Source organism: Coregonus lavaretus (genome assembly GCF_964263955.1).
Source record: "Coregonus lavaretus genome assembly, chromosome: 34".
Lineage (NCBI taxonomy): Eukaryota > Metazoa > Chordata > Actinopteri > Salmoniformes > Salmonidae > Coregonus > Coregonus lavaretus.
Window position 1 is genome coordinate 17,316,777 of NC_140021.1, and position 27,187 is coordinate 17,343,963.

General features: G+C 44.1%; 1 protein-coding gene across 1 annotated transcript in view; it reads right to left on the bottom strand.

The window, feature by feature from the left end:
- abca4b (ATP-binding cassette, sub-family A (ABC1), member 4b) overlaps window positions 1-27,187 on the bottom strand; it is an 87,875-nt gene that overhangs the window by 48,243 nt on the left and 12,445 nt on the right. Inside the window, exons 3-4 of the mRNA XM_084152134.1 lie at window positions 7,684-7,827; window positions 16-110 (exon numbers count right to left, since the gene is read on the bottom strand). Of these exons, the coding sequence (XP_084008260.1) occupies window positions 16-110; window positions 7,684-7,827 (239 nt within the window). The remainder of the gene's footprint in view (window positions 1-15; window positions 111-7,683; window positions 7,828-27,187) is intronic.

Genomic DNA, 27,187 nt, shown 5'->3' on the forward strand with positions numbered 1-27,187 from the left:
ACGCTGTACTTACACATTGCCAAAGGTGAACGCCAATGTGTCGATAGAAGTGTATATCTCTCCGAAAAGCTTCTGCTTGTTCTCCTCGTTTACCTCCTTGAAGTTAACACCTGTCAAAACAGATGAAGCAAGTTAGGCTAAACTGTGAAACCAAATAACTGGGACAACCTACACCTATTCAGAACTGAAGACATGATGCACTGTAATGTCAAAACATATAACCTACATGAACATGAGACTAATCATTATCAGAATATGTTGCTATACAGGTTGAGAGACAGCAGAGATTTGACTACAGTAGAGATTTGACTGAAACAGCAGAGATGTGACTGAAACAGCAGAGATTTGACTGAAAAAGCAGAGATTTGGCTGAAACAGCAGAGATTTGGCTGAAACAGCAGAGATTTGGCTGAAACAGCAGAGATTTGACTGAAACAGCAGAGATTTGGCTGAAACAGCAGAGATTTGACTGAAACAGCAGAGATTTGACTGAAACAGTAGAGATTTGACTGAAACAGCAGAGATTTGACTGAAATAGCAGAGATGTGACTGAAACAGTAGAGATTTGACTGAAACAGCAGAGATTTGACTGAAACAGCAGAGATTTGACTGAAACAGCAGAGATTTGACTGAAACAGCAGAGATGTGACTGAAACATTAGAGATTTGACTGAAACAGCAGAGATTTGACTGAAACAGTAGAGATTTGACTGAAACAGCAGAGATGTGACTGAAACAGTAGATATTTGACTGAAACAGCAGAGATTTGACTGAAATAGCAGAGATGTGACTGAAACAGTAGAGATTTGACTGAAACAGCAGAGATTTGACTGAAACAGTTGAGATTTAACTGAAACGTAGAGATTTAACCGAAACAGTAGAGATTTGACTGAAACAGTAGAGATTTGACTGAAACAGTAGAGATTTGACTGAAACAGTAGAGATTTAACTGAAACCGTAGAGATTTAACTGAAACAGTAGAGATTTAACTGAAACAGTAGAGGTTTGACTAAAACAGTAGAGATGTGACTGAAACAGTAGAGATTTGACTGAAACAACTGAGATTTGACTGAAACAGTAGAGATTTGAGATTTGACTGAAACTGTCGAGAAATGATTGAAACAGTAGAGATTTGACTGAAACAGCAGAGATTTTACATAAAAAGCAGAGTTTTGACTGAAACAGTACTGATTGAATTGTAATCTGGAAAGGCACACAGTTTCCTGCCTTAAGTCTAAACAAAGTGATGACTGAAAAAGAGAAGGGAAAAACACCAATGTAAATAGGTCTATAATCAGTCTCCACAATAAACTTCCTGTCCCACTCGGGAGGAGGAGAGAAAATAAACCAGGATAGAAGCTCAACAGGCAGCACCAACAGCTCAAGCTGCATCTGAAACTGCACTCTATTCCCTATATATTGCACTACTTTGGACCACAGCGCTATGGTAGATCCCTGTGGACCCTGGTAAAAAGTAGTGCACTATCGGGGAATAGGGTTCCATTTGGGACGCAACACCAGTGACGCCATTCCCTGCGGCCATTCCCCTAGTGTCGATGTTCTCTCCGCCTAACAATAGAGATGTCTAGAGATCAGGAGGGGAGCAGGAGATCAAGAGAATGGTTCAAGGAAAGAGGCTTGTAGAAAGCTCCTTCTACAAAGCACTTTTTCTTCTTCTTACCAGAAAGTTCTTTGAGTTGTCTTCTTTTACATTAGATATATTAGAATGCTCTAATTAAACGATTAGTAGCCCAGGTTGAATGTTTTCTAGTTAGTTGAGCCCCATGGAGACTTAGTTCCAAAACAGTTCAAACAACACTTAGCAGCACAAGAACCACAAACGGTTTCCCATTCTAGAATCCTCTTCGTCATACAGGAAATAGGTAAGCAAGCGACAAAGGAACTAGGAGACTCAGAGAGAGAGAGAGAGAGACCAGCAGCTCTCTATGCTCTTACAGTGCAGGCTTCCTGTCTCTATACAACAAGAGGAACTCTACAGTAAAACACACACACACACACACGCCAGCCAACACTTACCCTTCAGTGGCTGAACACTTTTTAGCATTCAGTCTGTGTGTATGATGTGGTCCGCAGTCGGGTGGTTGTTATAGCACCACCACTGTCCCAGCCACAAACTCTTTCTACCCAATCTGCTCTCAAGGACTTCTCTCTCTTCTCTCTTCTATGTTGGTCTTCCTGACTGTATGGTACAACCACTCCTTGACTGTAGAACCACTCCTTACTCAGTAGGTACTTCGTGGTTCAGTGGTTCCAAAGGGGGACCTGCCTCTAGTGGTCAAGCTGATCTACAGCCCGTTTAATGCGCTAAAGCTTTCTCCAACTGACACAGGGGAAATGGCTGCACAAATCTCCTCCTTTATCTCCCTTTGAGTCACCCAAAAAGCTTCTCTTTCCAGGGAATTGAGGCAAAATGTCTCCAGTACGGAATTCAAGCCAATTCCATAAGTTCCAGAAGCTCCTATGAGAGGTAGGACCCTTTCAGACGGGACGGTAGAGTTAGTGGTTCCTGGTAGTTTGACTCCCAGGATCGTCTGTCTGTGAACGCAGCTAGCTAGATCCGCCTAGGACGCTATCGCTGCGTCTCTCTGGCCTTTACGTCCTCTCCTACCCCCTCCTCCCCTCTCCGCAACACAGGACATCCTGAAGCTCACTAGAACACAATGCCAGCGCTCGCTCCGGCCAACCACAGTCCAAACGTGGATGTTACATCATCAGGCAAAAACTGCATTGTTTTCACTGGGAAAGCACATTACTCCTGAACGAACACTAATCAATTCCACCTCTCAGCCCAGTGCAGGGGGAAGCTTGCTGACAAAACAGATATTAATGGGAGCAAACATACATGACTTAGCCAGGACATAGGAAGCAGGTCATTGGGGGCCATCAGGCCATAGGGGCCATCATGGTAATGTGAATGCCTCAATGACCCACATACATAATGTGACTGGACTATGGTTTACAAATTCCAGCAACATCCCAAAATGACCCAGTTTTCCAGAAATCCTGGTTGGAGGATTCCGGATTTCCTGCTTGTTCCCTCTTGATTCTGGGAACCTCCAACCGGGACTTCCGGAAAACCTGGACATTTTGGGAAAGTTACTGGAACTTTGCAACCCTACACTGTACCAATGTAGGGAGGGGAAACAACCACATCTCTTCATTCAGGAAATGACCGGTGTCAAGTCATGGTGTTCATCACATGTCATTTTGGTGTCCTTCTCAGATACCTTGGTTTAGCTAATTGGGTGATACACCACCTACAGAAAAAGTATTTTAATTTGCTCATTGTATAAACACCTTTGCTGAACTCGTAAGACTATGTGTAGGATATCTTGCGACAGACAGACAGACAGACAGACAGACAGACAGACAGACAGACAGACAGACAGACAGACAGACAGACAGACAGACAGACAGACAGACAGATAGACAGATAGATAGATAGATAGATAGATAGATAGATAGATAGATAGATAGATAGATAGATAGATAGATAGATAGATAGATAGATAGATAGATGGATGGATAGGGTTAGGGCCAACTCCCTAACCCTTGTCTCTTCCTCTCTCTTTCCTCCTGGTGTGTGTCTCCTCTCCCTGGACAGAGACCAGTGCTGTGAAAGTCATAGCCCCACTAGGAGAGCATGAATTAGGCCAGGCATGAGCGACTGGGGACGGTTCCTGATCCACTGAGCCAGTATGGCGGGCAGAGACAGACACACAAACACGCACACACACACGCACACACACATGCACACACACACACACACACACACACACACACACACACAGAGAGAGACACAGACCCCAGTTATCTCCACCCTAGGCACAGGGCCACAGCCTAGCCGCACGCCTGGATATTCCACTTTCTCTTATTTTAATCTCTCCTACCTGAAATGATTACTTCAGTCTCACGTTACATGGGGACCAGGCCAGGTGTGTGTGCGTGCGTGCGTGTGAAGTGACTAATGTTGGCAAAGAATGAAGGATGCCAATGAGTATGTGTGTATAGCCTGTTGAGTGTTATTGTGTGAGGGTCTACTACAGAGGACACATATTCTGGCCCTCTAGTGGTGAGAAAGGTTATCATGGTGAGGTATGGAATTAAGAATGAAAGAACAACATGCTAGTTTAATGGGAGTGTCCTGGAGCTTATACCTTAAGCATTTTATTGATTCAGCAGTGATACTGCTGTTCTGTTCCTATATACACAAAGCACTGTTAATATTAAACTGTTCACAAGAGAAAGCCCCACAGCCTTGAAACCAGATTAGTCATTAGCAACATCACATGACTATTGGCTAGCTAGCCACAGGAGGCTCTATGTGAAGTCTTTTCAACTGTCACAGTAGAGCATGCAGATCTACTGCATCCAGCGCTAACGCTCACTCTGTCTCTGTCCAAGCCGCCATACAATAGCTTCCTTCAGTTCTGCTTGAAATGCACCCAGGCTGCATACCGTAGTGTACAGTCATGGTCAAAAGTTTTGAGAATGACACAAATATTAATTTTCACAAAGTCTGCTGCCTCAGTTTTTATGATGGCAATTTGCATATACTCCAGAATGTTATGAAGTGTGATCAGATCAATTGCAATTAATTGCAAAGTCCCTCTTTGCCATGAAAATGAACGAAATCCCCCAAAAAACATTTCCACTGCATTTCAGCCCTGCCACAAAAGGACCAGCTGACATCATGTCAGTGATTCTCTCGTTAACACAGGTGAGAGTGTTGACGAGGACAAGGCTGGAGATCACTCTGTCATGCTGATTGAGTTAGAATAACAGACTGGAAGCTTTAAAAGGAGGGTGGTGCTTGAAATCATTGTTCTTCCTTTGTTAACCATGGTTACCTGCAAGGAAACACGTTCCGTCATCATTGCTTTGCACAAAAAGGGCTTCACAGGCAAGGATATTGCTGCTAGTAATATTGCACCTAAATCAACCATTTATTGGATCATGAAGAACTTCAAGGAGAGAGGTTCAATTGTTGTGAAGAAGGCTCCCAAGAAAGTCCAGCAAGCGCCAGGACCGTCTCCTAAAGTTGATTCAGCTGCGGGATCGGGGCACCACCAGTGCAGAGCTTGCTCAGGAATGGCAGCAGGCAGGTGTGAGTGCATTTGCACGCACAGTGAGGCGAAGACTTTTGGAGGATGGCCTGGTCTCAAGAAGGGCAGCGAGGAAGCCACTTCTCTCCAGGAAAAACATCAGGGACAGACTGATATTCTGCAAAAGGTACAGGGATTGGACTGCTGAGGACTGGGGTAAAGTCATTTTCTCTGATGAATCCCCTTTCCGATTGTTTGGGGCATCCGGAAAAAAGCTTGTCCGGAGAAGACAAGGTGAGCGCTACCATCAGTCCTGTGTCATGCCAACAGTAAAGCAACCTGAGACCATTCATGTGTGGGGTTGCTTCTCAGCCAAGGGAGTGGGCTCACTCACAATTTTGCCTAAGAACACAGCCATGAATAAAGAATGGTACCAACACATCCTCTGACAGCAACTTCTCCCAACTATCCAAGAACAGTTTGGTGACGAACAATGCCTTTTCCAGCATAATGGAGCACCTTGCCATAAGGCAAAAGTGATAACTATGTGGCTTGGGGAACAAAACATCGACATTTTGGGTCCATGGCCAGGAAACTCCCCAGACCTTAATCCCATTGAGAACTTGTGGTCAATCCTCAAGAGGCGGATGGACAAACAAAAACCCACAAATTCTGACAAACTCCAAGCATTGATTATGCAAGAATGGGTTGCCATCAGTCAGGATGTGGCCCAGAAGTTAATTCACAGCATGCCAGGGCGGATTGCCAGGGTCTTGAAAAATAAGTATTGACTCTTTGCATAAACTTAATGTAATTGTCAATAAAAGCCTTTGACACTTATGGAATGCTTGTAATTATACTTCAGTATACCATAGTAACATCTGACTAAAATATCTAAAAACACTGAAGCAGCAAACTATGTGAAGACCAATACTTCTCAAAACTTTTGACCACGACTGTAAACCAAGACTTGGAATCGACTTTGGTTCAATCACTTTTTAGTCATTTGGTAGAATGCATTTAGAGTGGAAGGAAGGAGAGGTATTTACAACACCACGACACACACACGCACACACAAACACCTCCCCAGCCTTTGTTCCAGGTCAATGTGTCACCGTACTTCGTTAACATAGAGCATTGCCAATGGTATGCAGCCAAACCAGGGCCAGGCCGCTATGCAATTCCAATTGAGCCGAGGTATACTCTACTCTGAGATTCTTGTGCGCGGGCCAAGTGAAGAATTGCCCTCCATGGCTGATCATAATCTCGAGGAGAGGAGATAAATGGGATTCCTGAGCCCTGTTCCCTCAGGACAGCAACACAAAGCACAAAGACTTCACTCTTTTGAGTCAAACACACTCCTCTCCCTCCTACCACTGGACTCAATAGGAATTCAGATTTAAACATTCAAATAATATATGGTCTGTATTTTTAAGTCAGGGGTTTGAATGCATGCTGTGTGTGTTATTTGAGCGAAGTTCTGATATTTAAAATGAATTAATCCTCAAAAGCCTGCTGCAAATACACCTTCTAGTTTTGCTAAACAGACAAACATGCTGGCCCTGTAATGCTTTAAGCACAAACCTTCTTCCAGACCTAATCCAGCCAAATGAGACCTGGGGGAGGTAGGGAGGCAAGGAGTGTGAGCCATTAGGGCGGGAGACAGGGAGACAGGGAGACAGGGAGGCATGAAGACAGGGAGGCAGGAAGACAAGGAGGCAGGAAGACGGGAAGCAGGAAGACAGGGAGGCAGGAAGACAAGGAGGCAGGAAGACAGGGAGGCAGGAAGACAGGGAGGCAGGAAGACAAGGAGGCAGGAAGACAGGGAGGCAGGGAGGCAGGAAGACAGGGAGGCAGGAAGACAGGGAGGCAGGGAGGCAGGGAGACAGGAAGACAGGGAGGCAGGAAGACAGGGAGGCAGGGAGGCAGGGAGACAGGGAGGCAGGAAGACAAGGAGGCAGGAAGACAGGGATGGCAGGAAGACAGGGAGGCAGGAAGACAGGGAGGCAGGAAGACAAGGAGGCAGGAAGACAAGGAGGCAGGAAGACAGGGAGGCAGGAAGACGGGGAGGCAGGAAGACAGGGAGGCAGGAAGACATGGAGGCAGGAAGACAAGGAGGCAGGGTGTGTTTGAGCTGTGTAAGGGAGGGAGATAGGGAGTTAGGGTGTGTTTGAGCTGTGTAAGGGAGGGAGATAGGGAGTCAGGGTGTGTTTGAGCTGTGTAGGGGAGGGAGATAGGGAGTTAGGGTGTGTTTGAGCTGTGAAAGGGAGGGAGATAGGGAGTTAGGGTGTGTTTGAGCTCTGTACGGGAGGGAGATAGAGAGTTAGGGTGTGTTTGAGCTGTGTAAGGGAGGGAGATAGGGAGTTAGGGTGTGTTTGAGCTGTGTAAGGGAGGGAGATAGGGAGTTAGGGTGTGTTTGAGCTGTGTAAGGGAGGGAGATAGGGAGTTAGGGTGTGTTTGAGCTGTGTAAGGGAGGGAGATAGGGAGTTAGGGTGTGTTTGAGCTGTGTAAGGGAGGGAGATAGGGAGTCAGGGTGTGTTTGAGCTGTGTAAGGGAGGGAGATAGGGAGTTAGGGTGTGTTTGAGCTGTGTCTCTATGCTCTAGGGAGTGCTGCTCACCTTTGACCTGTGCGATGACGGTGCCTGCAGCACTGAGGATGTCCACAGAGTTGAGGGTCTGGTGTTTGCTGATGACTGCCTTCAACACACGCAGCAGCTCCCCCAGACGCTCATGGACCACCTGGTGAAGACAGTCCTGGTGCTCTGGAGGACAAACAGACACAAAGACAAGACTGTTAGAGACCCATCTCAGTAACACAATGGCTACGGTGTTTGTTCATATTCATATACTGTATAAGGCACATTTTATCTGGAAAGAAAAGACACAAAGACACAACTGTTAGAGAACCATCTCTAACGTGTAAATATGTTTGTTTATATAGACTGAGTCACACTCAGAACAGACTCAATTCATCGGGGCATGGACTCTACAAGGTGTTGAAAGCGTTCCACAGGGATGCTGACCCATGTTGACTCCAAAGGTTCCCACAGTTGTGTCAAGTTGGCTGGATACCCTTTGGGTGGTGGACCATTCTTGATACACACGGGAAACTGTTGAGCATGAAAAACCCAGCAGCGTTGCAGTTTTTGACACAAACTGGTGTGCCTGGCACCTACTACCATACCCCGTTCAAAGGCACTTAAATATTTTGTCTTGCCCATTCACCCTCTGAATGGCACACATACACAATCCATGTCTCAATTGTCTCAAGGCTTAAAAATACACTGATTGAAGTGGATTTAACAGGTGACATCAATAAGTGATCATAGCTTTCACCTAGATTAACCTATGTCTAGGTTAAGGAAAAAGCAGGTGTTCTTAATGTTTTGTACACTCAGTGTACAGTAAGTGTTTATAATGCATGATAAGGATTTGTAAGTTATATATTTCAATATAAAGAGGAGACACCAGTCAAGTAATTCCACCTAGGTGTTTATTTACATTAGTCAGACATGTGTGGATCTAATACAAGAAGAAAGAGAACCCTTTGTGATTTTAGAGGCCTTAGCAAACTCAGGTATGACGGTAAATGTGACTACCTGATAACTAATGCATAACTAAACAAGACCTGTAGTGGTCTTTCTGTAATTAGTGTAGTATTTATCTGTAGTGTGTACACATCCATAATAAAACAGACCATTACTAATGCTTTAGTAATTACAGTGCTGCCTGGCTCTATAGATGTTAAGGTCAAGAGCACTTTAGTATTCAACCAGCTTGATAATGTATACACCACATAGTTAGAGGGTGAGCTCATCAGAAAGCAGCTGAATGGGAGGACAGAAATGAGTCATCTAACAGTGTCCAGATGCTTTTACGACTCCCTTGAACCTTTTATCCACCAACGCAGGGGAGTGAGTATGGTAGTGACACCGTTCTGACACAGCCTAGTAGTACCCACTGATGACTGGTTTTCCCAGAGCCCAGTGAAACTGAGGGCCACAGAGAGGGTCAGAGTCAACACACACACACACACACACTCGCAGGCCTGTCAAAGCCACATTTGTGCTGACTGTCGCCCCTGGATTACCCTGCATATGGAAAAGGGGATCAGGGAGACTTTAGCCGTCTCCCCTTTTTTATTTTATTCATTCCCCCTCTTTTTTGGAGCGGGACAAAAAGGGCCGGCGGTGGAACTAATGTTTCTGGGTGGATGTGGCTGCCATCGCCATGACAATGCCAGCTGTCCTCCAACCAGGAAATACAGCCAGCTGACCAGTAGGTGACTGTCGGACTGCTTCATATGGACCAACAGTAAATGTCGACAAGCACCAGACCAAACAAGTGACTGCTTCATAATAGAACCACAGGGAACAAGTTACTGTAACAACCACTAGCTACATCTAACAACATGAAGTGACGATTTTATAAGAACTACCAGTCACAAGTCAACAACATCCACTAGACCAACAAGTGACCGCATCCTCAAGTCAAAACAACAGGTCACAACAAGTGAACCAACCCTAGATCAATGTACTTTATAGGATGATGTCAATAAACATCAGACCGAACACGAGAGAGAACAGAACCCTTCATTGGATAAACAGTAACAGCGATTCTACAACACCAATTGATTGTATACTGTAAAACTCCCAGCAGCCTCTCTGCTCTGCCAACAGTCTCTCTACAGGATGTCTGGAGTCTTACCCAGCTCCATGGTAACCATACCCAGTTTCATGGCAACCACCTCCATCCATCTTCTTTAGATGTCAAACTACAGCTACTTCCTGTGTCTGGAGAACCTGGTGCTTTCTCTTCCTTTTGTTTCAGCCTGGCTTCTGCCATGTTTCAGCCTGGCTCCTGCCATGTTTCAGCCTGGTTTCAGCCTGGCTTCTGCCATGTTTCAGCCTGGCTCCTGCCATGTTTCAGCCTGGCTCCTGCAATGTTTCAGCCCTGCCATGTTTCAGCCTGGCTCCTGCCATGTTTCAGCATGGCTTCTGCCATGTTTCAGCCTGGCTCCTGCCATGTTTCAGCCTGGCTCCTGCCATGTTTCAGCCTGGTTTCAGCCTGGCTTCTGCCATGTTTCAGCCTGGTTAAAACCTTGCTTCTGCCATGTTTCAGCCTGGCTCCTGCCATGTTTCAGCCTGGCTCCTGCAATGTTTCAGCCCTGCCATGTTTCAGCCTGGCTCCTGCCATGTTTCAGCACAGCTTCTGTCATGTTTCAGCCTGGCTCCTGCCATGCTTCAGCCTGGCTCCTGCCATGTTTCAGCCTGGCTCCTGCCATGTTTCAGCCTGGTTTCAGCCTGGCTTCTGCCATGTTTCAGCCTGGATCCTGCCATTTTTCAGCCTTTCTCCTGCCACGTTTCAGCCTGGTTTCAGCTTGGCTTCTGCCATGTTTCAGCCTGGCTCCTGTCATGTTTCTGCCCAGCTCTTGCCATATTTCAGCCTGGCTCCTGCCTGGCTCCCTGTGAGGAAGAGCCTCGCAGTGTGCCTCTGGCCTGGCCCCCATAATGCACCACACTGAGCCCCATTATCCAGCAGGCTGTAACTGCATTAGGGCGTGGGGAGGGGGTGGTAAGGTGGGGGTACTTCCTAAACAGGTCTAATTTATCCCTGCCTATGTTGTTCTGTGTGTGCAGCCTTAATAAAGACCATTCGGTTTGATGTGTGAATGTTCGGACAAGGTCATAATGAAACAAGAATGTAATGCAAAAAGAATGTCGCTGAGTGATTCATAAAATCCCAACTTCCTACTCTGTTGGGGTGTTCCCCTTGAAGGAGCGCATTCAGCACAGTGCAGCTGCTCACCACAGGCACTCTCTCTCTCACTCTCTCTCTCTCTCTCTCTCTCCCACTCTATCACTTTTTTGTCTCCCGCTCTCTCTCTCGCTCTCTCTCTCTCTCTCTCTTTCTGTCTGTGTCTCTTCCTCATCTTTTTTTATTTTGCCATGAAGGACATTTGCTTCACAGACCCAATGTCTTTCCCAACCTAGTGTGTGAGTGGGTCCTCACACATTTCATGACTGACTGACCCACCATTGTAAAACATATTTTGGAAGCTGTATAAATGCATAATAATCATAATAATGTCTACATTTATTTTTGACATGTTTATTCTATTACAGACACCTTAATGCATACTTTTAAATTATATTATATGAGCTAAACATACAAATAAAAAATAAATACAATAAAAACATTTTCCTTAAAGTATAATTTTTTGAAATGTTTCTGTCCCCACTACAACAACAAAATACTTAAATACATGTAACTTTGTCCTTGAAACATTCCTTTGGAGGACTGCTTCTTCTGGGGAAGCGCCAATATGGCTTACCAGTGGCCTCAAAGCCTCTCATTTGCCAATAAATAGCATCAGCAATACAGGGTTTATATACATCATTGGGTGGGTCAGGGTTGCCAGCCGCCCCAAACGTCCAGTTCTTAATTGGCTAGAGGTTAGATTAGACCCCTATTTAAAGACAATACACTTTGAATGACAATGCCCACACAATGGCCTGAACCGTCTGTCCACACATACAGTACATTATGGCCCATACACATAGACACAGAGTAACAGAATCCTCAATCCCAGGGTCTGGAGGTGGTGCAGATTAAAAAGCCTGAATGCCCCATGAGACAGAGGCTCTTCCTTCTGCAGGTGCAGGATGGCGGGAGCCTCATAATGGCTGTTGATTGGCCTTTACGTCCAGGCCATCCTATATGGAGCTAATTAGAAGGACATTACGTTTAGTCCACTGGCCCAGCAGGACACAGGATAATGTACAGAGGCTGGTGGTTTAACCCTGTGCCTCCCTGTTAGAGAGGAGCACAATGGGACAGAGCCCTGTTCCCACCAGGGACCTCCAGCACCGGCAGGGACCTCCAGCTATCCACACTTCTCCCCAGTATAGGGGGTATAGACCCCTGTCTGTTGCAGCCACAGGCCGGGGAGACTTACTTCACAATGGATGAGAGGGACAGTTTCACCATGAATACAATCCTCACTCAGAGTACTGGGAACTGGAAGAGCTGCTTTGTTTCACTTACTGTGCAAAAGTTTTAGAGCAAAACAATTATGAGATTTGGTAAAAAGAAATACAAATTAATAGTATGCTAGCTGCCAGGAAAGGAGAGTTTTTTGGACAATGTGGGAAAACCATCAGTTTGCTGAGAATAGTCTGTTTGAGTGGGAAAAGCTTTCCTTTTGTCTCAGAGGCCATTTGCAAACAGTGGGGCCTGTCTCCTTGAGGGCCTGCCTGCCACATGAAGCATTTATGGAACAATAAATCACAATGCCAGGATTTTCACTTTTCACAGGAGGAGGAGGGGTGGTGGGGTAAGGAGGGAGGGTGGGAGGAAGCGAGGTTGTTTGGTCGGTGGTGGTACCCTCCCCTGGGTTTTGTCCCAAACATGCCCCTTTAAACCCACATCCAAGCTTAGCCAGGTTATGGGAGAACAGAGCGAGACATTCCCGGGAACGCTCTGTTGGGAATAGAAGCTATAGGGATCAGTCTCCCATTCCAATGAAGAGGCCAAGGGAGCGAGAGGAGAGGGCTTGCCAGAACCACATCGCCACATTTTTACTTCATTAGCGTCATGGAAACCACTGCATTCCAGCCTGGCTGTGTCTCTTGTTAGGAAGTGGGGCGAGCGCAAGGGGTGAGGGGGGGATCCATAATAAAAACATTGTTGGATCATTCACCATCGAGATGACACCTCAATACGAAAACATTCAAAGCCCCTCCGACTCTATGGGCAGCTATCTAATGAGTTAGGCATTCAAATAGGCCTTTCTTTCATCAACAGAGGTCATGTCGCTCAAAAGGCCTGAGTGATCCTATGTATGGATCAACCATGCACTAGGCTCCATATAACAGATTCCTCAATATAATGGTGATGCAGCTGAAATAGTAACTTCACATAGACCAGGGACACCCTTGTCTTTTGAAATAATGAAAAATATATACTTTTATATGTTAAAATGTCACACTCTCTTATCCAATGGCATTTGTTTCTGGAAAAAAATATGATGCCTTAATGCTTTCGAAAAAAAAAAATCCATGGCGTGACAGAAGGATATATTTTCAGCAACAAAACCCCCCCTGATTTCTATGATCCTTAGCACGGATGTCATCATGTCATGATCCTCTCTTGTAACATATAACTTTCAATGGCCTCTAATGGTCGGATCCATCTGTTATGACTACATTTTCCTGTGACCCTAGATATGTTCAGTCATGCATTGAAAATCATGGGAGCTATGTATTATTTATGCTTCAAAACATTTGAGAAGACAGAGGGGGCTTAGCGATAAAAAGCAAGTGTGAAATCACTAAACATGTCACAACTGTGTTCAGAAGGGGACCGATTAAACACAAGGAGCTCATAGGCTAACATAGCTTTGGGCTAGCTAACACTGGCTAGGCTAAATATGGTGCTGGGTTGGGCCATGACTAACGTCAATCAGACGACCAACCTCAACGTGTCCCATTGAGTCAACCTACAGCTGGACATTATTGTGACTTCCCACTCAAATAACCAGCTAGGGCTTTGGTAGGAGGGCTTTGGTAGGAGGGCTTTGGTAGGAGGGCTTTGGTATGAGGGCTTAGGTAGGAGGGTTGTCAAAGAAAGAAGTGCATTCCCGTAATCAGTTATAGTCTACTGGCAGTAGGACTTTAGAGAACTTTAGAGGACTTTAAAGAGGACTGATCAATGCATGAATTATCAGCCTGTCTCCATTTTGCATCCTGCAAGATAGAGTCATCCGTATACTTTCGAGTGATTCTCACAGAAAAAACAACAACATATTTTACACTTACATTATAAAATGTCTGCTAACTTTATATGTTAGACCTACACAGAAGTGTATCTGACCACATTGCCAAAAGCTGCTAAAACTCATTATGATTTAAAAGCCAAGGCTCGCTGTGTAGAACGTTCCACGGCAGTAACTCTGTGAATGGTACTAACAGGCAGGCTCCTCCTAATAAACTAAATAAACTATTGTGTCCAAACTTTAAAGGGCAGAAAATAACAGGCCCACTTAACTTTGAACACATACTGTAAGCTTTTTATAAGGGTCACCCCAGCAGGTGGACCAGTACAGTGGCCAGTGTAGTGTAAGGCAGACCCACCTAGTTTCAATTAGTATTTGTTTCCTTTCAAATACTTTATCTGCACTTAAATGAGCTTTCCTGGCGCAATCAAACCAATGGAATTGTCTAAAAATTGGCTAAATCTGCCCATCTGACACTCCAGGCAGGCTCAATTAAACGCTCAAATGTACCAAACTTGAAATTTTATTTCCAGGCACTAGCATTTTGTCCCTTTCTAAATTGGTTTAGAAATGATTGTTCCGCTCCCTGGCTGAGTATATGGTGTCTCCTATTGCCCTGGAAGAGGTGGTCTTCACTGATATATCCCTTAAACACTACGCTTTGGTCCTATTATTGCTCACACAATCTCTATTTGGTGCAAAATTAAAAAAAACTATGCAACTGGGAATCAAATGGCATGAAAAAAATGGTATGAAAAAAAAAATTATGCACTCACTAACTGTAAGTCGCTCTGGATAAGAGCGTCTGCTAAATGACTAAAAATGTAAATGTAAATGCATGCCCATACTCCAATATTTTTACAATAATGCCTTGTGATCTTGGGGGTGGCCTTTTGCATACCCCCAATGGTCCAAATGTGAAATCCGTTACTTGCCGATATCATGGACAGTAATGGTTTGAGAACATTCGAAGACTTGAAAGACACATACACATTACCAGGCAACTCATGTTTTCTTTATTTACAACTACGCTGGCCTATGGAGTCCCTTGAGAAACCCAACTACCGAACCATCCAATGATGGTATTTATAAATAAATTATCTGGGCTCCTGAAAGGACTTCTCCCTATAATATATAAACAACTTTTGGAAAGCTCATATTCTGAGCTAACCATTCAAAAAGTATGGTCCACAGATCTAAGTGAATCTGAACAACCCTTGAACTGGAAAAAAATATGGAAAAATTTGACATTGGCATCCCGTAATCCGAACCATCAACTTATACACTTAAGTTGGTTTAGAGACTGCATTTAACACCAAAGAAACGTTTTACGATGAAATTGGCCCCAACTCTCGACTGGTCACTGTGTCCCCTAAATCATGTAGGCGCATTCCTTCATATGACGTGGGAATGCCGTGCAGTTAAATGCTTCTGGGACAAAGTTACAAAATTCATTTTGAAGTGCATGAATTGAAATACACAATCCTTTGCATCTACTGACAAGCAAGTGGTGTACAAAAGTGTGGAAAACAAGGTTTCCGGGTGGGGGGCAGGAGGTGGGTGTTTGGATGGAGACATGTTGGATGGGTGGTGTTGGGGGAATGGGGTGGGAGGTTGGGGTTGGAGGCTCACTTCTTCTCTTTTTTTCCCTGTTACATACTACATTTATTATTACTTTTTGGCTCTGTGGTATGATCATTGTGATCAATGCTTTGTATTTGTGTAAAAATGTTTATTCTGTTCGAGTGGCAGCCCACGGGTGGATGCGAGCGATGAAATTATATGAATTTGTGCATTGTGCCTGTAGAAACCCCCACCCCCCCTCCCTCCCAACAAGAAAATTACCAAGTGAATAAAGATTTGGTCACAAAAATAAACAAGTATTTGAAGGGAAACTATTAGGCGAGGCCTTTCCCACCCTCCACTCTCCCTCCTACACTTCCTGTGGGCGCGGTCAGCACGGTCCACCCCTGCACCCCAGAGTCGGACCACCGGCGGATGGGCCACTCCACCACTCCACACCGGATTAGCAGATTACACGGCACTGTTAAAGGACAGAATCTTGGCCTTCCCAGACTTCCCCTCTTTTTCCCCTGTCCTGCCAGTGCCTCCCCTGCTGCTTCACCTTTGAAACGCTCTTTCCCATGACTGCACACAAAGAGGCACCGTTTAAAAGAGAAACTCTTCCCCCATACACACACACAGCACCTTCCCTTCCGTCTAGGTCTGGGCTCCTTTATATTCCCCACCCGACCACTCACTCTACTCTGCAGGCCCTGCCCCAGTCACACAGGTTAGCCATTACATTAGTCATTAGCATGAGAAAACACTATGCAGAAAAAGTCAGTTCACTCAAACTAAGGAAGGCTAGGAATTTGAGGTCAGTGCCTTTTTGTATCGTTGACAGAGAATATTTTGCATGGCAGGTTGGAGTGAGATGACATGATGGAATGGTGAAGTGTGTTTAGCCAACCTAATAAGCTGTCTAGCTGCCTGGCAGTTGATTCTCTGAAACAACTCATTGGCCCAGGTCCATTAGAGCTCTGAGCCCTTTCCTTAGCTCTTCAGTGTCCACGGATCTGACAGGACATTTCGATAGGTAAAAGCAACATGATGATCTTACACCAAGCCACGTGACGCTAACGTCAAGCTAACATCATGTTGCATTCACATAAACAGTTCTTTTCAACTTTATGAAGAAACAGGCAAATTAACTACTTCAATGTTATTTGAATTCCCTACGTAAACTCATTACATAAAGGTAGGACTTGGTTTACTTTGCTATCGCCTAAGAATGTTGGGATATAATAAGAGAAAACACATTTTGAAATAAAAACTCCTGTGGGTGAAAGATATTGGCTCCAGATTAAAGCCATCTATCGTGGGCCTTTTAAACACAATGCTACTCCAAGTCCAAGAGTGAATGAATTCTCATGAAAATATTCCCAAAATATCCTTCTTCCAGCCAACAACCATGTTTACCCTTGGAGATCCCTCTATCCCTCTCCCCGGTCCTTTGCATATCAATGAGCTGCTTAGCGTGGAGTCAAGAATTAGCTTTTCCTCCTTTTCATTTCTGCACTGAGCTGCCTGTCCGTCACACTGAGGGAAGACAGGCAACCTTTTTCTCCTGATCCCCCCCCACTCCTATTTGTGAGCCGCTCTGAAGCCTGGCATTCCAACTATGCTTTATTTAAGAGAGACTGAAAATCCCCCACAGTGCAACCTCTCGCTGGCGGCCAAGATACGCTGGTATTAGCCAGACAGCTGAGACTGAGACTAGTGGCCTGCTCAGCGCTGCAGCCCTGTTTAGCATGGCCTGGGTAGCTCCATCGGCCCAGGGAGCTGGAGGATTTACAGGCCTCAAAATGGCCGAACTGAACAGGCTCTTCAGCACACCTGTCAGTAGGTAGAATGGAGGCAAACTTTAACCTAGCATCAAGGACAAGAGCACTTTGTTTAGCTTCGCTAGCATCCTAATCCTGAATGAATGGCGTTCGAACGGAAGGCTTGGAATGGGACGGTTGACTTTTTCCCTGAGCTTCTGAAACACGATTAGCTCTCATAACTGACAGTGACGAGGAGTTGCTGTTGTAGTTCATGTGGAGGTTGACTACACAAGTGAGATGTTTTGAGCAACATAGTTTTCAGGGCAGATCTCTCACTCTCTATATCTGCATCCCAAATGGTACCCCGTTCCCTACATAGTGCAGTACTTTTGACCAGGGCCCATAGGGCTTTGGCCAAAAGTAGTGCACTATATAGGGAATAAGGTGCCCTTTGGGATGCAGACATAGAGAGTTAGAGATCTGCCCTGAAAACGATGTTGCTCAAAACATCTCACTAGTGCACATACTTGGGCAGGGCCTGTGGACAAATTCACTTGTCCTCCAAAACATGAAAGCAACATTATTTGTCAAATAAAATAATCTTATTACGCAGATATGTAATTAACTGTTTCAAAGGAATCTTTGATTACGGAGATAAAGCACAACCACCCGTCCAGGCATCTGTAGTGGTATTCCTCTTGGAAAAACAATGGTGTTTGCGTTGCGAGTTCAAAGTACCCGTTGTCCAACTCAATATCGTCATTGTAGGGTGAATGATTGGAGCAGACAGGATCAATGGCATCAACATGTCCATGGCTTTTCTATTTGGGCTTGTCTCTCTCTCTGGGCTGGGTGGAGGAGGGAAGATGCTGATTATAACATGTGTCAGCCTCACTAGAAGGACCAGAGGAACATCTTCATGCCAAAAGGCCGCCTGCGAAATTCAAAGAGGCCCAAGACCCAGTCTCCATTCACCATTCATTATGAATTATGTAGATTTAGGGCTCCTTGTGCTAAATAGATTCTGTCACAACAATGGCTCCTGGGAGAACACTTGATATTTGTTCCAGGAAGGTATTGTTCCCCTCCAGAAGAGGAGGTTCAGACGGGAGATGGGTTTATTGTTAAAAGTTGGGCCCTAAGCTTTGGCGGTTCCCTTGCTCTATCCCCTCTCGTGTACCCCCTCCCTACCCTCCTCCCTCCTCCTTCCTTCCCTCCCCTCCTCCCTCCTTTCTACTAAAAACCAAGTCCTCATTTGGAACCCCCAGTGGGAGGGAGGGATCTTGGTACGACGCTGCACGGTTCGTCCCAGCCACGCTTCACGCTCAGTCTGTTCACGTTTTGTTTAGGTCAACATCAAACAAGGCTCCCCCTTCTTTCACGTTACTGCAGCACTGAGTGGTTTAGCATAATTGAGTATGATGGGTAAAGACAGCTCCCAGTTCTCTCACCAGTCTCTCCAGTCTTCAGGTCTGCCTGACAATAACCAGTTAGGAGTTCTGCACAGCGTGGGTCATCTCTCATGCAAGCGTGCCCTGAAGGTTCAGGCCCATTGACGCTAAACAAGGCCAATTAATCGGGGCAAACATATTGGGACTTGAGCACAAAGTTCAGATGGATCCTGACACACAATGTACTGTATGCAGTAAAATACTAACATCAGTAACAATAACAGACAAATAACATACCACTCAATTATATAACCGCTAGCCACTGTTTGGCTAGCAGACTCCACTTACTCGAATCTGCATTTGGGGAAACAGCAGCACTGTTCGCCCCAGCGCCTTTGTTATAGTTTTGGTTTTGTTGACGAAGCAGAGGAGAGGAGCATCCGGCAGCGTCGTAAAAAACGTTTCAGTCCATATTCTGCTGTTCTATCGAGCGTGCAAAGATGTAAGAGGGGAAAAACTGTGTTTGTTGTTTGCAGTAACTTCTTTATTATTGGAATATCCCAAACGGACGTGGCAGTTTCACCAATTAAGGATTCTAGCTTTAAGGCAAAGATTAGCCCTTCCCAGCTCCTGCCATGCATGTTGGTACATAGGGCAGGATGTCACATTAATTCTGGCTGGTCCTAGACAACTTTAATCCAACATTGTTCTGTGAGTGGCAGATTCGAGGGGTGTCTTAATCTAATCCAATGGATACATTTTCAATCTTGGTTTCAAATCCTTAATCCAAGATGGGAGGCATGCAGGAGGTCATACGTGGATTGAAGGGAGGGGGTCTGTTAAATGTAATCTAACAGTCAAATTGGCCATCCTTGGTTGCAGTTACTACATTTATGATGACATAAATAGATGTTATACTGTCCTTTTCGATATCTAATAGCTACAAAGCTATGATGTTCAATGAATTCTTAATGATATGTTAAGCAGGATAAATAAGGGACTGTGTTGCAAATACAACACTTATTTAATGCTGCAATCAGCAATCAACAATAACAAAGTGTTTTCCCTGCCCCTGTTTCAGTAAAAAGCTTAGGGATGGGGCTGGATAAATGATTCACTCTCAAATTCATAGATGGATGCAAGGACTGACCATTCATGATATCAAAATCATAGTTTTAACCATGTTTTGTGGCTATATAGTGTTTGTTTACATTTACTTTGTTTACAAACACTGGAGTAAAACAAGCTTATATTTTGGGTTCTGATGGGGTACGACAATTGAACTAAGCTCATGAGACTTTTATAAGTTATATTCTTTAAGAATCAATGTGTATATGTCCTTAATTTATAAGTCTAAAACTGGATGTAGCAACTGCAGATTGCCCCTTTAAGGTTGTTTTGAGGTGTTGATTTCAAAGGCATGATCTGGATCCATTCCCACCCTCTTCAACTGTAGTACTGTGATGGGTAAAAGTCAACAGGTTAGTAAATGTTTGGACAGGTAGGTTGATATCCTGCTATCCTCTCCAAACGCTTACTTCCTCTCTAACAGATGCCTCCCAGGTCATTCTATTGAAGGCTACAGGAGACATGGCTACAGGGCTCACCTTTGTTAGGACAGAAAAAAGTATGTTTACCAGATTACCTCATGTTTGTCGTGGTGTGTGAGGTCAACTGTGGTGGCAGAGTAAATAAAGCTTGCTAGTGTTCTCACGTGTCGAGGCTCAAGTACGATCAACCAAACAAACAAGCAAACTAATCACAAAGGTTCAACTTCCGGCATTGACAGCATTTCTCTGACTGAATTGTCAATTAAGGCTGACAATAGCTTATCAATGTGTACTTCAAAAAAACAACAACTATAATATATATATATATATATATATATATATATATATATATATATATATATATATAACTCTTTCCTCACAAACTTGATCTGAACAGTACTGTACTACCTCATGACAAACCCCATGGGAAAACATATGTTGAAAGATCAGACAGATCAGTCTAGTACTGTATAATGTTATGTCAGCAGCAACTCACAGCCAGTTCTCGCACATCACTCCTTCCATGACTAAACAGAGAGATAAGCCTGTATTGTGTTTATTCCTCCCACACTGTGTCTCACAGGCACTGCAGCTGCATCCAATATGGCACCCTATTCACTACCCTATTCACTACCTTCACTGCTATCTGGTCAAAAGTTGTGCACTATATGGTGTCTCACAAATGCCGCCCTAATGGGGCCCACATACACCAGCCAGTCAGCATGTATCTGCACATGTGGTGAAGGGGCTCCTTCTCTTACTCAGATGGACCCCCTTCCTGGAACAAATTCGCCCAGGCCTTACCAGCGCCCATAACCATAAATCTACTCACTGGGAGGAACAGAGACAGAGAGGGGGAGAGAGTTGGAGGGGTAGAGAAAGTGAGAGAGAGAGAGAGAGAGAGAGAGAGAGAGAGAGAGAGAGAGAGAGAGAGAGAGAGAGAGAGAGAGAGAGAGAGAGAGAGAGGGAGAGGTGAGGTGAGGTGAAGGGAGAAAGAGAGAGAGAGAGAGAGAGAGAGAGAGAGAGGTGAAGGGAGATAGAGAGAGAGGTGAAAAGAGAGAGAGCGAGAGAGGGAGAGAGGAAGGGAGGGGGGACACAAAACCTCCCTTAGGTTCCACGTTGGAAACAAAACATCCTACAAATCTTCACTCTGAGTGTGGTAGGCCATTAAAGTCTACAAACCAGCACGGAGAAGCCAGAGGATGGCCACCCGCAGCCTGCACGCGCTCACACCGCACAGGGTGCCTCCTTCTGCTGCTTCTTCTACAGGCAGATTTTACCCATGCTCCTCCGCTCCCTTTGTTTACTATATTTCAATCCATGTTTTCCCTCCGTGGAGGGATAAAAACTCCGGCCATATGTCACCTCGGCCCACACTTCAATCCCCTACTGAGAAGTTAATCTGCAGAACCACCTCTCGTATGGTCGTTATACGTGATGAGGTCAATGCCCTGCTGGTTTATACAAGACCAGAACAAAAAAAAAACAATTAAGCTAATGTAAGAAATCCTTTCAATCAGCTTATTAGCAATTTAGTTGAGTGTAGAGTAGGCTATGCTTCAAAAGAAGCCTGTAAAATCACCACAAAAAAAACAATTTACTGGCTTTCTCATGTTCTGGTCTGTGTAGTACATGCAGATAGATTGTCTAAGGGAGTGTCTGAACTGATGAAGTCAAGGCAAACCATTCTGGACTAGGCTAGGTTAATTTACAGTGGCTTTAAATACGGATACGCTCTCAGCGGTCATAAAATGAGCTTTTTAAATGAAGAATCAGCTGGAGACGCTTTACAGTGGAGCTCAGACCCACAGGGAATTCTCCAAACAGTGCCTCACTGGCTACAGCCATTCACACAGTCTGTAACCGACCGCCAGTGAACAGACCATCAGGGGCTAATTTTAGGTTGGTATTTCACAAGGAGTGATTTTGACCACAAATCACTAAAAAGCATTTAGGCTTTTCTCAAAGGACCCACGACAGAGCCACTTTCCCACAAAGCTTTGGTATCGTGAAGGAGGCTCCCATGAATTACTCACATAGACAACGTCAGACATATTAGACAGAGAGTCTTACTATGTGTAACGCAACACCTGGATAGATGTTCTCAACAGCTACCTGTTAGACATCCATTCACACTGTGAGAAAATCATGTGTAGGAACAACTCACCCTTATCAGTAGCACAAGTCGTGAAGTCATCTAGTAACAAATGAGTCATACACACACTAATGTGTTCTAAACATGAGGGGGTGAGTAAGACAGACGGGAGACGAGAAAAGGAGAAAGTGTTGAAATAGAAGTTTGACTGCAGTTGTGGTTGTGGACAAAGTCCAGAGAAAATGTCAAACTAATGTTAAACACACACACACACACACACGCGCAAACATAGGCCAGTAAGTCACGAGGGATACACGCTTTAAATCCATCAATTAAAAGTGTGGATATTGTGACATAACTGGTGATAGCGAAAGCGACCATGAAAAGGTGTGATCATATGCTGAGATATGTGAAGTATGTAAAGCTATAACAGGGCTTGATCTTATAAAGTACAGTACAATTGTATCTTATCTTTTCTTATCTTCTTATCTTTTATCATATGTTTTAGTGCATTTCTGGGATTCCTGAGATAAAACATAGACACTTCAGCCAGTGAGGATGTACATACTAGACTACATTGCATCTCAGGATCAAAATCAAAGGGCTTTTCACCCTGCCTTTGTATAGCAAATACATGACCACATTCTACCTCTCAACCCCACTGCTCCTTACACCGGCTACCCCTCAAAACATTCTGCAACGGGGGGCAGAAAATCACATTTAGCTGATCAGAGGGACCGGAACCCCCATCTCTACGGCATATTGTGGTGCAGCTTGGGGTAGGGGAGGTCTTTAATCCCTCATGGACTCTGTCTGCTCTGTGCCCCACAATGTGTGTGGAGTGTCTGTGGAGGGTCTCCTCTTAAACACAAAAACACACACACACACACACACATACATACATACACTCTCAGAACCCCTATGTGCTCATTGCTCAAAGGCATTCCCTGTCCAATGTAAGAATGATTAATTTACTTTTCCTCTCAAATGAAAATGAGGGTCAAATTAAACTTCAATGGAACAGCAGAACCTCACAGTAATCTTGAAAGCACTCGAAACAAGAGCAATAATTGATTTGGTGCTTTTATCTTTTATGTTGTCTGAATTGGGAAGCTCACTGTTGGACCGGAACCTCTCAGTTTGAGGTCAGAGAGAGATTTAAAATTAATGAGAAGAAAATTAAACTCATGGAAAGAGCTTGGTTGACTAAAGTACAGACCAATCAAGTCAACCATCCAGCAGGACCACATAGGCCTAATGCAACTATAGTGTGAAAAAGTCTGGTTCTAATTTAAATTTTTCCATTTACATTTTTGTCATTTAGCAGGCGCTCTTGTCCAGAGCGACTTACAGTAGTGAGTGCATACATTTTCATACGTTTTTCATAATTCACAACGTTTTAAAGAGACAGGTCCAAGATATTATTCCAGAATGTTGTAAATCTCAAAACAAAAAACTAGACAAGGGAAATAAGCTTTTCATCTATAAATCCACCATTAATTTGTGATGACAGCAACCATTTTAAATGGGGAGTAAAGCAACAGTCAGCCGTGTGGACACCAGTGACACCATTGGCTCCTATAGAGGTTATCACCACCCTCCATTGACCCCCCACCCAACACCATCATCTCATCAAAACAGCCCCCATCATTGGCCAAAAAACATTCATAGTTATCAATGGTTCAAAGCACTACCATTTGGCAAAGAACACACTTCACAAAATGACTTCACAAAGAATATCACAAAAAAAAATCACAATTTTCATTTTTTAAGTTTATACTTTTTTTTAACCAAGTGTCCACACATTTAGCAACTGTTGATCTAAGGCACTAAAGCAACAAGTGAGCATTTGTTCTGCTGGAATGCAGGGTATGCAGAGAGAGAGAGAGAGAGAGAGATAGAGAGAGGGGGATGGGAGGGGGGATAAAACTAGCCTACAGCGGAGAGTCAGAGAAGCTTTTTTCCCACCCCTATCAAAATGATTAGCTGTGCCTATAGCAATGGCCAACATGGTACAGGTCAATATTGATACAGCAGTTAAAAATACACTCAGGATCTCCACCAATAGTTTTCACTGGGGAGAGAGGGGGAAAGAAAGGTAGCTGCTGGACTGAGAGGCAGGAGCTAAGAAAGGGGGAAAAAAAGAACAAATGATTCTTAGAGTATGAACAGTGAACATCAAATAAATGATAGGAAAGATACTGTATGTCACATGAGAAGAGAGAGAGATAAAACGTACATGTGTTTTGCTCAAAACACCATGCACGTTAGAGTATAATAAGGCAGATGCTAAATACAGTATACAAAATATTGCCATTCAAAAGAGCATTAAGAATGTTTTCTGATCAAAAGACCTACCTGTATCTAAGTGTGAGTGAATCTTAAGATAATACCAGGTAGACTAAAATTCCCTTTACATTCTAAGACACCACCACAACTACCACTGTGTGCAAACCAGAGCTTGCCTGTAGCTTACATGTATCTGATTGAAGAGCCAGTTGGTCAGCGTTTAAACTCAGAAAAACAGACACTCGTGGTCAGGGCATTTGAAAGCAGCCCAACCCCAGACTAACAGACTGTCCTGTCTGCTCTCTCAGAGTGTTGCTGAAGGCCTGGGTCACACCACTGACAGGAGAGGCTTTACATAGAGCCTGGAGTTTCTCCCGGTGGTCAGACAAAACTCCTGGCCCTACCCATACAGACATACACATACACTGCCACAGTACAGCCAGGAGGGTCACGTCTTGGACCAAGCCTCCACACTGACATAGTGGTCTGTTAGCCTCAACACTGCACATCTATACAGATGCCATATCTCAGGGTTCCCCAACTGGTGGCCCGTGGGCCGAATTTGGCCCCCCAAGTTTTCAGAGCAAAAACATTATTTTCATTGTTGGATGTAAAAACACCAGGAAATCAGCTCCAAGTGATTTTAATTTAAGAAATGTGTTCCCAATTATTCCTACGCATAACAGAGAGACGTGATTGTAGACAAATCTAAGCAAGGTTAGAAATTATTATGTTTTAGTCAAACATTATATCTGTTTGGGCTTCTTGCGGTCAATTTGCAGTCTACAAATTATTTGTAATTATGTTCCGGCCCCGCGACCATCTGCTCAAGAAAGAAATCGGCCCGCGGCTGAATCTAGTTAATGATCCCTGCCGTATCTTAATTTGATCATCCTGTTGTTGCAGGAATTGTCCTGCATAGCAGAAAATGCTAACTTGTAGTGTATACAAGGTTTAAAAAGGCTTCTAATGTTTGCAATTTCCACTTAATAATGTCAGATTTGCCCTAATGAAAAATGTATCAACTCCTACAAAAAATGCCCATTATTTACAATCCACATAACCATTCACATTTCCTGTTGCTGCATAATTATTTTCCTGCTGTGTGACACTAACTCAAATTAAGATACGGCATATGTACGTGACATTAGTTACAAAACATACTGAACAAGCTAACCTCAAACTGACAGAGGATATTCATCAACATACAGAACAGATTTACTGTATGTTCATACATGATAAGGCACATCTAATGCACCTTTTTCATAAGGGGGAATACATTTCCCGTAGCACCCTGTTCTCTTCAGCATGATCAAGTCATTTTCTGTTGGTGTTGTTTTTCATTCTTAAATGGCTGACACACAAAACAACCATCATTCTGCCTCAGTGAGCCAGCAGAGAACGAGATAAACAGCACACACCTGTCCTGTCCAGCCCATCAGAGCACAAATACAGTGCATTACATTACAGTACACACACAACAGTCTTTAAAAAGATCAAGAAATATCAGGCTGCATCCACAAAAGATACCTTGAACGGCATGAGCCTCTATCTAACTGGGAAAAACAGGTAAGTCCATTACTAACATGAAGAACAAGAAGAATGATCAGATATCAAGTTTGAGGAATAAACATAATGTAGAATCACACAGTTTGACTAACACCTGAATTGATAGGAATCACAGCATCATTTTACATATATAAACAAAATAGCTGTTTCTTGATCATGCTCACTAGCAGGGAGATTATATCTTTAACCATAGAGACATCCTCCTTAACCATGCAAAATATCCTAATGAAGATAACATGCAATAAAGCTCCATTCTTACCAATGATTACACAATATATTGCACTCACTGACCTCCAAGACTGGTCAGAGCACCAAACGGCAGTTGTGACCCCGACTAGGGCGAACCCCACAGAAGTAATCCCAACCGATTACTGACATGTCCATCACAAGTGGCCATTGGACAAGGTCATGACCTCTCAGGATATGTAAAAAGTACTCCACATTGTTAAGACATCATTATGAAAGTCATCTCAAAGCCTGGACAACCAAAACATGTTAAAACAAACTGCAAAAAAAGCTCTGAAAAATGCTTTCACAAAGATTTGTAAAGTGAAGTACATGTCCTTCGCAAGTCCATCCAAACTAAATCAGAAATGACTGCAACCAACTGATAATCACCATTTAAGGTGACATACATTTTCCAAAAAAACGTAAAAACGGCATTTAAAAAAATCTTACTGGAGCTGGCTGTGGGGTTCCCCAGGGATCGGTCCCAGGGCCATTGCTATTCTTACATGGGAAAGTATATATCCAGCCAAAACTGCCAGTTAGCTACAAGTATGCTAGTCTGGAGAAGCTACTGCTTGAGACAATGGGTGTCAGACTCACATCACTGACCGTGAATACAGAGCTCTGTTGTCAAGGTCCAAGAGTCCAGACCTGAACATTACATTACTATGCTTTGCGTGGCAAGGAGCTGGAAAGGGAAAAAGGGAGAGGAGGATTCCCTCTCTCTCCATTAATGGTTAGGGTAATGAGAATCACTAGCTTTTGTGAAGAACAGCATAGACAATACAGTCATAAATTGATAGGGGATTTAAATCACTTCCAATCACACCATAAGCCAGTGATTCACAACAGCAGTGTGTTATTACACTTTGCTAAAGCCCTACCCTGCCCTCCC